General features: G+C 41.8%; 1 protein-coding gene across 2 annotated transcripts in view; it reads left to right on the top strand.

The window, feature by feature from the left end:
- Positions 1-13059, top strand: part of plxna2 (plexin A2) — a 519114-nt gene extending 506055 nt beyond the window's left edge. For both annotated transcript variants that reach the window (XM_079558784.1, XM_079558785.1), the window contains exons 30-32: positions 2324-2536; positions 3578-3728; positions 12921-13059. In XM_079558784.1, the coding sequence (XP_079414910.1) occupies positions 2324-2536; positions 3578-3728; positions 12921-13016 (460 nt within the window). In that variant the 3' untranslated portion in view covers positions 13017-13059. The remainder of the gene's footprint in view (positions 1-2323; positions 2537-3577; positions 3729-12920) is intronic.
- Positions 13060-14556: the final 1497 nt, after the last annotated feature.

The raw sequence follows: 14556 nt of genomic DNA, 5'->3' as shown, positions 1-14556 counted from the left end.
TATATTGCACAAAAATAACTTATCACGATTTTTTGCTACTTTAACCTTTATTTTAACACACTACACATTCTTCATCATACACATTTCTTTTTATGTGCTTTGTACCCCTTTTTTGTGTGTATAGATGATCCCTGACTTACAGAAGACGGGTCTATAGATCTGTCTGTGACAAAGTGGGTTTGTCCCATTGTGTGTGTTTGTTATTTTTTGTTTCTTGTTTTGTTTGCAATATGCACCAGCCAACAATAACCCTCAGATTCATGTATATGTTAATAATTATATCATTTACCTGTACCACCTGGTGAGAAAGGAAGGGGCATGGTCTATGTCGGCCATTTTAAAAACTTCAGGCTGAACCATGTGGAAGGGGGAAACTAGGAATGGTACCTACCGGTGGGAGGTCCTTCCCCATTAGGGGAGGTATAAAAGCTGACTGCTGTAGTCACTAGGGGGCCATTTTGTATCTGTGTGTCAGAAGTTCTGTTTGCGTGAGCTATAAATGTCTGGTGAGAAATCTAACTTTGTTACTGCCTGCCCATTTCAACCCCTCGTGGCCAGCTTCCTCACACTGTCAATGACTTCATTTACATTTAAATAAACTAGAAACCACAGTCCTATTTCAAAAGGAATACGTCAACCCTAGTCTCATTTACAATTATAAAAACTATCATTAAAAGTGATATCATTGTGTGACAATGTTTGGTCAAAGTGCTGCTCTCTGCAGTGTTCATTTGACAACATATTTTAATTTAGTTTTTGTCTTAGTCCTTTGACGAAAATGTATTTCAAGTTTAGTCTAGTTTTAGTCGATTGCAAGTAAATTGAGCTGCTCCACATGAACAAAGCTCAGAGCTGATCCTTTGGCAGAGAATTTACATGATCTGAGGCTCTTTCAGATGCTCAATAGAAGTTTGGATGATTTTAGTCTCTCATTTTCATTTTTATTTAGTCTTATTTTAGTCGACTAAAATATCTGGACATTTTACTCATAGTTTTAGTCTCATGAGAAAATTTTAATTTAGTTTTAGTCCAATTTTAGTCGTCAAAAATAACACTTCGACTAAAGACTAAATATTTTAGTCGACGAAATTAACACTGGCTCTCTGCTGACTGAATTCTTTATCAACACTGGCCTCTATTGACTGTGAAAACACTGGCCTCACTGCTGCCTCATTAACATGCATGGGCTTGCTCCTTAATATGCATGACGTCATGAAAAGTATCGCTATCGGAATAAAAAGTATCGTATCGCCCCGCAAAATATCGCGATATATCGGAAAACCGATATATTGTCAAACTAATACTCACAAGCACCATGTTCAGACACTACTAAAACAAACTATGGCCTTAAACATAAATTAAACCCATACTTATCAGACGCCTAACACTTTGCACGCCTTGCCCACCTTGCTCGGCGCCCACTTTTATATGAACGCATCAGCGGCTTAGCTTTTCCATCAAGGTTCATCGGCACTTGAAGGCTTTTCAAGTGTACTTAAAAAATATACTCCATCAGGCTTCTCTGTTATTTCATATAAAAACGTATTAGCTTGGAGTGTGCCGAGCAAACTTTTGAATCCGAAAAGTAATGTAAAACAACCATGGTTTCCAAATCCGAAGAGACAGAACTATTGGCACCAGTGTTAATTTCGTCGACTAAAATATTTAGTCTTAATTTTAGTCAAAGTGATATTTTTTCCGTCTAAAATTGGACTAAAACTAAATTAAAAGTTTCTCATGAGACTAAAACTGCAACTAAAATGTCCAGATATTTCAGTCGACTAAAATAAAACGAAATAAAAATGAGAAGGAGAGACTAAAATCATCCAAACTCCTATTGAGCGTCTGAAAGAGCCTCAGATCATGTCAATTCTCTGTTAAAGGATCATCTCTGAGCTTTGTTCATGTGGAGCAGCTCCATGAAGCAGAGGAACAAGATTAAATATGATTTCAATGAATATTATAAATGCAAAGTCCACTAAATTAGTCTTAAATTTAGTCGACTAAATTGACTTGCAATTTTGGGCGACTAAAACTCGACTAAAATCAAACTACATTTTTGTCAAAAGACTAAAACTAAATTAAAATATGTCGTCAAAATTAACACTGATTGGCACGAGCAGCATTCCTTTGGTGACTCATTTGATTAAGTTGGAGCAGGTGGTGTGTTCCAATATAGGTACGGAGGGACTGTGTAAATGTGTTTTAGTCATTTTAGAAGCCCTTCTCATCTGTAAACTCGTACTAATATCATTGTTTTGAGCTTACAAAATCAGCTCGCCGGTCCCCTTCTGTAACACCTCCCCTCTGTCTTTTGCCGCAGTCTCCCGCTGAGGTTCTGGGTGAACGTGATCAAGAACCCTCAGTTCGTGTTCGACATCCACAAGAGCAGCATCACGGACGCCTGCCTCTCCGTGGTGGCCCAGACGTTCATGGACTCCTGCTCCACGTCAGAGCACCGCTTGGGCAAAGACTCGCCCTCCAACAAGCTGCTTTACGCCAAGGACATCCCCCACTACAAGAGCTGGGTGGAGAGGTACATCGCTCATCCCCCTCTTCACACGCCGCAAAACGAGAGCTTTACCGCATAATTCTTCATTCCTTTTGACTGCGCTCCCCGACCCAATTCTGTTCAATCCCTCTGTGCGCGGAGATAAAAGTGAAAGAACTGTAAGAGGAATATCTACTTGAGTTAACTCAGAATCTTGGTTTTAGTTCATCTTTTTTGGGTCTAATTTCGATTTATTTGCACTTACGTTCGAGATCAAAGGTTGTCATAATCTGCAACTACGCCCACTGCCGGTGCTGCTTCTCTTTTTTTCCTACTTTAGTAAACATGCTACTTAGGCAGATATATATATAACCTGGTAATAACTTTATGATTATGTTTACAAAGAGAGAATCTTTATGTAAATGTGATTTCTTAAGTTGTTTCACCAAGGCTCATTAGTCAACAGCATCATGTAATTGACCCCTGACCTTCAAGGAAATCGATTTGCAATTTCATTATTTCACTGCCAAAGGTGTTCAACACATCAGAGAAGTTCAGAAAAGTTCAAAAATCAAACAAGTAATTGGCGGCTGAGTCAATTTAACACTCACACTACAAAAAGTGAATCTCAAGCATTGGCTTAAATTACCTGAATTGAGGAAATGTTTCTTGTTTTGAGCGGTTTTCACTCATTTAGACACTTTTCCTGATCGGACCGAGTTTCCTTTGCTTGTTTGAGGACATTTCAGACCAGTTCTGAGGTAAATCTCGCTTGAAATAAGAAAGTAAAATTGCCAATGAGATAAGACCAATTTTCTTACCCCATTGGCAAAGAAAATGACCTGAAATAAGGACGAAATGTATCGAAACGAGTCAGAAACGTCTCAGAACAAGTGAAATAATCTGGGACAAATGCCCAACAACTTCTTAACCAGTCAAAACAACTAAAATTTGGATTATTATGCTCAAATTGAGATGTTTATACTGATCTAGTTAAATACTTTTTGCAGTGCACTTTCTGTTACCGAGCAACATTTAAAAGCATAATTGTGAGTATTCCCTAACGCCCCCCGTCTTCCTCCTCAGGTACTACGCGGACATTAACCGGCTGCCCGCCATCAGTGACCAGGACATGAACGCCTATTTGGCGGAGCAGGCGCGACTGCACTCCTGCGACTTCAACATGCTCAGCGCGCTCAATGAGATCTACTCCTACGTCAACAAGTACAGCGAGGAGGTGAGCGGCGAGCGCGCCCATTCTGCAGCAGGAACGTCCCACCTCACACGGCCGGGGGCGTTATGTTTCTGCAAGATCTCACGGGGCAGAACACACAAAAAATCTGTCAGCGTTAAAGGAACAGGCCACCGTTTCTACATACTGAGATATTTTCTTACCTGAGCTTTGACGAGTTCTTTAGGACCTGTCTGATCTTCCCCCGTGTCTTCAGTCACGTAAACACAGCGCAGACGGCGTTAGCATTTAGCCTCTCCCTCTCTCCTCTATAGCTCCAAAACAGGTCAAGATAGAAGCTACCAAGCTCTTCCACGTTTTCCCTATTTAAATATGGTTACGTGAAGGGTTACACTACAAAGTATAATTACACACAATTAAACAATGTGGATTTTCTAAGCGGATAAAAGGGGGAACTATATTGTAAGGCGTAATAATACCAGGAGTAGTTTGGCATCCGCACAGTAAAGTGAAGATTACTGCGCGGATTTCGAACTACACGCTCCACACGCTGTCTGTGGCATCAGTGGGGAGGGGGTTCTGCTGAGGAGCAGTGGTTGGTTACTCGGCTGGTGACGAAAGCTCGGAGGCGTCTCCAGGAGGTGGGGGCGTTCCTAGGAGGACTCAGGCAAACCTATCCCTAAAATGGCCGCCATCAGAGTTTTTACAGATTACTCAGAAATACGTGAATGTGCCAAGGCAACACTTCAGCCATGTTTTTAATGAGGGAGTGACAGAATAACATGATGGAAAGCTTGAAAAAGTCCATTTTGCAGAATACCCCCCTTTAAATAAAATAGCTTAGAGAATAAGTATTACAGCGCAAATGGCCGTGCCGCCTTTGCTATACCCAATCCCGGCAGACCTTGGAAGCTCAGCAGGGAAGCGCCTGGCAGGACTTGGATGGGAGACCATTTAGTAACACCAGGAAGCGAATGTAGTGAGTGAGTGGTTGGTGGTGGTCGGAGGGGCCGATGGCACAGACTGGTTGCCTCGCTTCCGTCAGTCTACCCCAGGGCAGCTATGGCTACAATAGCACCTTACCACGACGGCACGGTGGCGCAGCGGTTAGCGCTCCCGCCTCACAGCTAGAAGGTCCAGGTTCGATTCCCACCTGGACGGGCCTTTCTGTGTGGAGCATGTTCTCCCCGTGTCTGCGTAGGTTTCCTCCGGGTACTCCGGTTTCCCCTACCACTAAAAACATGCACAATAGATTCCCCTCTGGGGCCAGGACTCCCCTGAAAAAGAGATTCTTAATCTCAGTGGGACGATCCTGGTTAAATAAAGGTCAATAACCACCATCGAGTATGGAGTGAACAAATAGTGCAATGTAAAGCGTCTCTGAGTGTCCAGAAAAGCGCTATATAAAACTGATGCATTATTATTATTATTATTATTATTAAATTTGAACTATATCGATAAATGCGATATGGTGTAATTCCATATCTCATTTAAAAATATATCGACATATCACCCAGCCCTACTTGTAGTATGCCTCTTCAACAATTTAAAAGTGACACAATATTAACTCATGTAGAAATGCTGTGGGAAGTATTCTGATTCTTTAAAACTTGCTTACACGGTTAGCTTTCGGTGTCTTTTTACTTTTTGCTCATTGGTGAGAGAACTAGTAGTTTTCCGAGCAGCAAATAAAATAATGTGCATACTCTTTACAAAGCCACTCGACGTCTCATTCCGTGTTCTCCAACTGATTACACTTGATTGCGCGTTCGCCCGGCGCTCTGTGAATTTACATCCACATTTTCTTACCTGCTCCCAACCTGCCACCTGCTGCTCACTTGTTTTCCCTTTGTTCTATTCATCATCATGTTTTCTCCCCCCCCCCCTGCTGTTTTAATTCCATCACATACATTACGACATGCTATAATTAATCCCGCATACTTTGATAATGAGTATTCCCCTGCACCGTAGCGGATGTATAATTTCCTTTTTCGCCTCCCTCCGCTGAAGCACGCTCGCTCGGAGAACTGTTTTGTTTTCCAGATTTCTCCTCGAGGGCAGTCACAGGCGGCCGCCGCGTTACGAGACGCCGCCCTCCCCGAGTCCTATCGTAATCATGGACAGATTGTCGTTGCAAATTGAATAAGAGCCCTGTGTCTTAAGGGGAGACACTACAGGCAAAACTCATTTTTTTCAGTTTTCAGGTTTTGGGCCAAATTGGTCTTTGAACATACAAGCTTTCACCCGGAAACAGAAAATATCCCTAATCTTCACAATAACATGTTTAAATATTGCGCTGATTCAATGTTCCCCCATAGTCTTAAATGGGAGAACACAATTTCAAGGGCCTTTTTCTCAAAACACATTTTTCTGTCATTGTGGCGACACTATGTCCACGTCAGTCGGACCTAAAGACTTCACATTTTCCAGCCTTGGACTGAACAGTATTTGGAAGATTTTTTCAGAGGGATTTTTTATTATTTAATCCCTTAAGCCCCATTTATTGAGTTTTGAATGTCAAAAAATGAGGCGAAAATTACATTTTTACAATTTTTTCCACTAAAAAACAGCTTATTTTAAAACTAAACAAGAAATCCAAAATCCCCTCTGAGAAAGTCTTGGTAACTCATTTATCAATAAAATGAAACCATAAATTTGAGCTCTATCCATTATTCAGATTTCGTCACCGAAAAGATGGGAAATTTGGGGCATTTTTAGGCATAAAACACCTTGTTCTTATATGAAAAGATAAAATGACAGAAAACTTGCCATGTATTTTTTTTCTCACATTGATGCCAGTGATCGACAGCAAAGGTTTCAAATTGATATCTGTTTATTTAAATTTTTTCCCTATTCACCTGCCGTGTCTCGCCTTAATGCACGTATGTGTGAGGCTGGAGGGGAAGAGGTAGAGGTCAGAATGGGTCAGGGCTGCGTGGAGAAAGGGCCAAGGCGCACAGGTCAGGTCGCGTGGAAGCTCAACAAGGCGAGTCATGAGGAGCACAAGACCAAAGTAAGATAACTATAAGCCGACTGTCGCTGCCGTGGACGGGGGGAAGGGGACGCCTGGGGACGATCTGTCCATCTGCTGTCGACGGTCGGACATTTGGACGTTACTTTTGCGTGTCTGGTTGGATGTCTGTCTTATTGCCGCTCATTAACTGTGCTTCTGTTTGATCAACTCATTATCACGGCGCATTAACTCGCGTAAAACATGAACAGTCGAGACCCAAAAGTCCAGGGACAGTTTTGATTCCAGTCTAGCCCTGCTTGCAGCATACACATTTTGAGTGAGTGTTAAGTTATCCTTCTTACGCCGAATTCACACCAGGAGCTATTACTGGACGTGACGTACGGCGCATTTTCGAAAGCACAAATTTACACATACGGCGTCAGAGCGGCTAAAGCTACGCGTGTGTGTCTCTGCTCTTCCCCTAAATGATGGGCACTGTTATTGTACGCTAATGTTTACTTACCGTCGCAATTTAAACTTGTGGCAACTGAGCGCCATGCCTGCATATTCTTCACGTTGTCTTTGTAAAATTTGTGTTGAGCATCGTAAAGTGTGCTGTACTTCTCCACTTCGACAATCGAACACAAGGACGCTGCGTGTTGTGAACTTCGAAAAATCAACAGAAAACTTATTTTGACAGGGTGTCGAACGTTTTCTTTGAAAGACTGCACCGTTTTCCCGTCTAAAATTCCAGAATTTGCCGCGTGTTCGCGTCCGAATTAGAACTCCATTCTAATTTAGGCAAAATTCAAAATTCTTCTCTTTACTTTTAAAAGTCTGAATGGCCTCGCCCCCACCTATCTGTCTGACCTGATTCAGCCTTACGCCCCCTCTCGTGCTCTCAGGTCAGCGGATCAGCTGCAACTGGTTGTCCCAAAAACCAAGCGCAAACTTCGGGGAGATCGGGCCTTCTCTGTTGCCGGCCCGCGGCTGTGGAACCAGCTGCCATTAGAGATTAGACAGGCCCAGTCCCTTCCGGTTTTTAAATCTCTCCTAAAAACGCACCTTTTTTCTCTGGCGTTTAATGCAAATTGAGATTGCTGCTGTTGTTGTACTTTCTTACCTCATATTTTTTTACTGTAAATATTTGTATCTGTTTCTGTGTGCGGCACTTTGGCCAACTGTACAGTTTTTAAAGTGCTTTATAAATAAAGTTGGTATGGTATGGTATGGTAGGCGCAGCCGACGCGCGTATAACAAAGCTAGTGTAAATATCATGATAGGTTAGAGTGGAAAAAAGTGCGTGTGCTGCGCTACAACGCTTACGCGCTGTAATTCCTCTGGTGTAAATTGGCGTAATTCTGCTAAAATGATGATGAACCCCTCCTGGATCAGTGCATGACTTCACATTGTTGATATTATTTGACCTGGTGAAGCAGAAAAACCTTTGTCAACAATGGAAAACTCATTTGACTGAGAGCTTACAGGAGTGACCAAAGCTTAGGCGGCCCTCGGGCTTCACTAAGATGGTACTTTTTACTACAAGTTTCATAATTCGACACTATTACAACCTCTAAAATGAAAATGTTGCCGTGAGAAAGAGCTGGTATTGTTGTTCAAAGCCTAAATAAAGGCATGACGTGCAGTAAAACATCAAGGCAAGTTTATTTGTAGAGCACAATTCATACACAATTCAAAGTGCTTCACAGTTGCATAAATACAAGAAAACAAATAGAATCAATAAAAACATCAACATTAAATTTATCAATTACAGTAAAAGGCGAGAGTGCAGATAAAATACATTCAGTCATATCACGGGCAAAAAGAACTGTTTTCAGCCTGGATTTGAACATTGTCAGAGTTGAGGCCTGTCTCACATCCTCATGAAGACTGTTCCAGATTTTAGTTTTAGACTCACCGTGTTTATTATTGACTCTGGGAACCACCAGGAGACCCCTCCTTGACGTTCTCAGGGCCCGAGATGGTTCATGGAGATGGACTTTGGTGCTAAACCATGAAAAGACTTGTAGACAAGCAGAGCTGTTTTAAAGTCTATTCTCTGAGTGACAGGAAGCCAGTGCAGAGACCGGAGCACTGGACTAATATGCTCGTATTTCCTGGTTCTTGTCAGGACTCGAGCATCTAAATAAATCCACTACAAATGTAACTGCATTCCCCACCGGTCTCCTTCAATACACGGCCCTTGAACAAAAATGTGGACACCCTTGGCTTACAATCATGTTACTAGAGAACTACAAAGTAAATATGACTGATCTCAGCCCGTCCTGCTTGTCTACACGGAACAGCTGTCTGTGTTATGCTGGATATCCGCTCACGCAGCGCCGGCCGGCCCATAGACGTAGCATTTATGGAGACATTGTGCCGGTAATGTCAGCCGCTCCTGTGGGAAGTTTTACCGTGACCTTCTCTCTCTCTCTCCCTCCATCTCTCTTTCTCTCATTTACGCCTTTTTTTCCCCCGCCTATTATCCCGCCGACTCCCCCTTGAATCTTGCTTTTCGCTGCCTTTGCAATCCGCATACATCCAGACATATGCAAACACGCTTTTTCTCTCTTTTTTTTTTCCCTCCCCCTGTTGCCCACAGCCCTGAGTGCATTAAAAACCCATCTAACGCTATTAAGCCGCGCTCATTCTTCTAAAAAGGTGGTGCGTCAGGATAACCAGCGCTAGCGGGGCACCCCTAAATGGATTTGGGAGGGGAGATGGTGCACCTGCATACGAGGTTGAGATTAATAATAGATTTTTATCAGGGAAAAGGAAGCTGGAGAGGAGGGTTATGCGGGGGCTGAGTAAGAGCACTTTAGAAGATGAGGGGAAGATGGTGGCAGCCAGACACCATTGTGAGGAGCAGGACAGGAAGCAGGAGGTCACTGAATAGGAGCAGCGAAAGTGGAAAGGGAAATATGCATCTCAAACATATACGTGTTTATTTATTTCTCTCGAGTACATACCCTTTGTTCAACACCATCCGTCCATTTTCTTCCGCTTTATCCGGGGCCGGGTCACAGCGGTCTGAGCAGAGAAGTCCGGACTTCCCGATCCAGCTCACCTACGCCAGCTGTTCAGGGGGAGCCCGTGACGGCAACCGCGCCAGCTCAGAGACCTGGTCCCTCTTCCTTGGGGTCTCTTTTAGCCCTTTTCCACCAGGCTGGTGCCGGTGCTGGTTCTGGGCCAGTTCCAGTTTCAGAACCGGTTCTTTCGTTTTTCCACTGAAAAAAACGCTGGCTCTTGGTTCCAAAATCTGGGGCCGGTCGGGAACCAGTTAAAAGCTGGACCGAGAAACGAGCACCAGTGATGTCAGCGGCTGGGGGCGTGGCTCTCTCCTCCAACAATCAATCAATGTTAGTTAGTTTGTGCTTTTAACTTCCTGGAGAAGCCAAAACAGTCTGTGGAGGAAACGGTTGTTTTGCTTTATGCTCTTTAGCTAAAACAAGAGTCAGAAAGAAGAAATCAAAATGTTAACGGCTGCTGTGACTGAAATATAAACTTATTTTTCTGTATTTTACAACCAGAAGTGGCTGTAGTGAGATGTTACTATCCATGTTTGATGTTGACTTCCCAAAGCGTTGCTATGACAATAGGCACAGCTCTCATTTTGGTGGAAAACCAAGTCAGTTTGGAACCAACCCGGCACCAGAACCAGCGCCTTGGTGGAAAAGCCCTACTTGAGACATGCCCGGATCACCTCTCAAGGGAGGCGACCAGGAGGCAGAAGGCGTCCAAAACAGATGCCAGAGCCACCTTAGCTGGCTCCTCTTAATATGAAGGAGCAACGGCTCTACTCTGAGCTCCTCCCGAGTCACTGAGCTCCTCACCCTACAAGGGTGCGCCGAGCCACCCTGTGAATAAAACTTATGATGTATGTTGACAAATGAAGCAACATACACACACACTCATTTTGACCGCCTGAATCCACAATCTTGACCTTTGGGTCTGTGGGCGATTTCACAGGAAATATTAAAACTCTAAATTTACATAAGGTCTAACTCCATGAGATCATTTTAAAGACATTTAAACAGTTAAGTTTAAAGTATTAAAGTATCAAAAAGGTCTTGCCAAGCGTGTTCGTTGATCCCAAGGTCCGAGGAGAAACCACCAGAATTCAGTAGCTTTAGTCAAAGAAGATTTATTCCCTTTAACAATTACAATTTCTAAACACAGGTTATCTGAATGCTAAAGTCCCGAACAATATACACGGTGCTCGAACGGGGCGTCCCAGGAAACGACACCGTCCCAGGAAACGGCACCGTCTCACTGCGCCGTCTCACTGCGCCGTCTTTTTCATTTTTTTTTTCACATTTTTTGATTTTTGTCTTTTTTTCTGCTGGATTTTTGTCACTTTTTTGATGGAATTTTGTCACTTTTTTGATGGATTTTTGTCACTTTTTTTGATGGATTTTTGTCTTTTTTTATGGATTTTTGTCTTTTTTTTTATGGATTTTTGTCACTTTTTTGATGGATTTTTGTCATTTTTTTGATGGATTTTTGTCATTTTTTTGATGGATTTTTGTCACTTTTTTGATGGAATTTTGTCACTTTTTTGATGGATTTTTGTCACTTTTTTGATGGATTTTTGTCACTTTTTTATGGATTTTTGTCTTTTTTTATGGATTTTTGTCTTTTTTTTCTGGATTTTTGTCACTTTTTTGCTGGATTTTTGTCACTTTTTTTATGGATTTTTGTTTTTTTTTGCTGGATTTTTGTCTTTTCTTCTGCTGGATTTTTGTCTTTTTTTGCTGGATTTTTGTCACTTTTTTTATGGATTTTTGTCATTTTTTTGCTGGATTTTTGTCTTTTTTTGCTGGATTTTTGTCTTTTTTTTAATGGATTTTTGTCACTTTTTTGATGGATTTTTGTCACTTTTTTGATGGATTTTTTAAAGGCAACAAATAATCGTGATTTCAATTATGACAAAAATAATCGTGATTATTATTTTTTCAATAATCGAGCAGCCCTATTAAATCATATTCTTCATGACATCAGCCATTCAATTAACCAACAGCAGAACAATCTTTTCCCTCTTCTCTTCACATCGAGTCCATTTTCACAGGCGTAATATGCTCGCGACGACAAAGCTACAGTTGGCCATTACTTTTGCTCTTTCATATTGGTTTAAAAGGCCCTCGTCTCGTGTGTGACGGGAGCGACACAGATCGGTCCTGACAAGCAGACACCAGATGAGAGGCCGCCGAGCGCAGCCTGTCTCATTCCCTTCTGAGCAGGACTTGACAAATGCCAAATTTACAAGCCGCACGCCACAAAGATGAAAACGCAACAGCTAATGCACAAATGTTTCTCCCCGTTGTAGTCAGCGACAAAGGGCGTGATGTAATGTTTCGCTCTCATTAAGAAAGCAAATAATCCCAATGCAATAGCGTCTGGGTTTGTGTGCAGGTTATTGGAGAAGATTGGGGGAAAAAACATGCATAAAAAGAGATTCTTAAGGGAGTCGTAACTTAGGGCTGTGCAATTAATCGAAATTCGATTACGATTTCGATTACAACAGTAAACGATTACAAAATGAGCATAATCGCAAAAAATCGATCATAATTTTTTTTTTTTAATTTTTCAATTTTATTTTATTTTATTATTTTTTAATGTTTTTTTTTTCAATTTTTTAATTTTTGGATTTTTGTCACTTTTTTGCTGGATTTTTGTCTTTTTTCTGCTGGATTTTTGTCACTTTTTTGATGGATTTTTGTCTTTTTTTATGGATTTTTGTCACTTTTTTTATGGATTTTTGTCACTTTTTTATGGATTTTTGTCTTTTTTTTTATGGATTTTTGTCATTTTTTTGATGGATTTTTGTCACTTTTTTGATGGATTTTTGTCTGTTTTTTGATGGATTTTTGTCTTTTTTTTATGGATTTTTGTCATTTTTTTTGATGGATTTTTCTCACTTTTTTGATGGATTTTTGTCAGGTTTTTTTATGGATTTTTGTCTTTTTTTATGGATTTTTGTCATTTTTTTGATGGATTTTTGTCACTTTTTTGATGGATTTTTGTCAGGTTTTTTTTATGGATTTTTGTCTTTTTTCTGCTGGATTTTTGTCTTTTTTTAATGGATTTTTGTCACTTTTTTGATGGATTTTTGTCACTTTTTTGCTGGTTTTTTGTCACTTTATTGATGTTTTTTTTTAAAGGCAACAAATAATCGTTTGAATAATCGTGATTTCAATTATGACAAAAATAATCGTGATTATTATTTTTTCAATAATCGAGCAGCCCTATCGTAACTTAAAAAAATGCTCTTCTTTTCGCAGATCACGGCAGCCCTGGAACAAGACGAGCAGGCGAGGAAGCAGCGCCTGGGCTACAAGGTGGACCAGCTCATTTCGGCCATGTCTTTGGAGAGCTGAGAGCGCCGCCTGCAGGAAAAGCTCCCACGTTTATACCTCTCATCGCGGCGCGAGCAACGAGCAGCGACGGTTTCAAAGACAGTGACTGCTTTCGCTCTTCCCGCGACGGTCACCAGCCACCGAAGCGACCGGACTATAAGCGCTTCTACGGCTGATCGCGAAAGGAAGGATCGTCGGGGGAAACGCCAGGCACCGACGCGGCTTCTGTTTATTTATTTGTTCCGATATTTTTGGGGGGAGGGGGGGGGGAATCGTGTGTGTGCGTGAGTGTGCATGAAGGAAACTCCTAACGACATATTTATTCTTCTCTACTCGGATCGCGTTTAAGAGAGCGAAAAGACATGAAGCTGACATTTCACAGAGGAGTCCAGAAGATTTTTTATTTTTGTACATGGACATGAGTTGCAGCCTCCGTGGACTGTGTAAAGAGCGATACAGGTCGTCTCACCTTGTGTTATTTTCCATTGTTTTGGGCCTAGACCTCTCCAAATTTACATGAAGGTGGGCGCAGTCGAGGCAGCATGCTTTTGCACCTTAGCTGACGGCGTTGCATTGGCTCCATTGGGTTCCTTCCGAAAGTCTGCTCATCTGCGCCCCACCAATCCGTCTCCGTGAATGTACAAATGTCTTACTTTGTCCTTGTTTCATACGCGTTTGAGTCGTATCCGCTCAGTTGATCTGAGTGCCGTAGATATTCGCCCCCGATTGTCGCCAAGCACCGATGGAGACGGTAGAAAATGGTGGACTGTGCTGCTGCTGCGGATAGTGTGCCAACAATGTACAATACTACATGGATACTTTGGTTATTGTCTAGTTACGGACAAGGTTGAGCAGAACACCTTGGATTCAAACACTGTAAAAGCTGCCAAAGGGCCTATTATGCTCACCAGAGTTGGTGCTTTTAACCATGTTATAACATTTTTCATTCATCAAAAACAAACCTAAAGAAGTGTCTTGTTTCGTTTCATTCCTGTAGACTTAGGCCCGCTCCTTCTTTGGCTTTTTCACAACTTTCATGTCACAATTTCATGTTAAAAATCTAGACGCCTTTTTTTACTTTTCATATTCATCCTTTATTTCATCAGGAAAAAACATTAAAGGGACGAGACGGAGTTTAAAAATGTTAAAATGATGTATTTTCCGGCCCCTACATGTTCCAGCAATGTCCTACTGTGTAGAATGAGCCCGTCATGCACAAGCTTAATATAGAAACTGCAGTTACGTGTAAGACCTGAGGTGGCAGTAGTGAGTACAAAAATGACATCTTAGCATCTAGTCCAGGGGTCACCAACGTGGGGCCCGCGGGCACCCAGGGGCCCTTTGGGGCATGTCCAGTAGCCCTTGGGACTTTTTCTAAAGTGTAAAACACTTCATTTTCTTGAATCTAATTCTTAAAATTACAGTTATTTCGGTTCTTGTGACTCAGTATGAGTTTAAAATAAAGCTATTATAATATAATATGGGGTCGATATCCTATAAGTCAGGGGTGTCCAAAGTGCGGCCCTCAGACCAATTTATGGTGGCCCTCGGCCTCTTGCTG

Source organism: Gobius niger (assembly GCF_951799975.1).
Source record: "Gobius niger genome assembly, chromosome: 6".
NCBI classification, from domain to species: Eukaryota; Metazoa; Chordata; class Actinopteri; order Gobiiformes; family Gobiidae; genus Gobius; species Gobius niger.
This window is presented reverse-complemented; position numbering and strand designations above follow the sequence as displayed.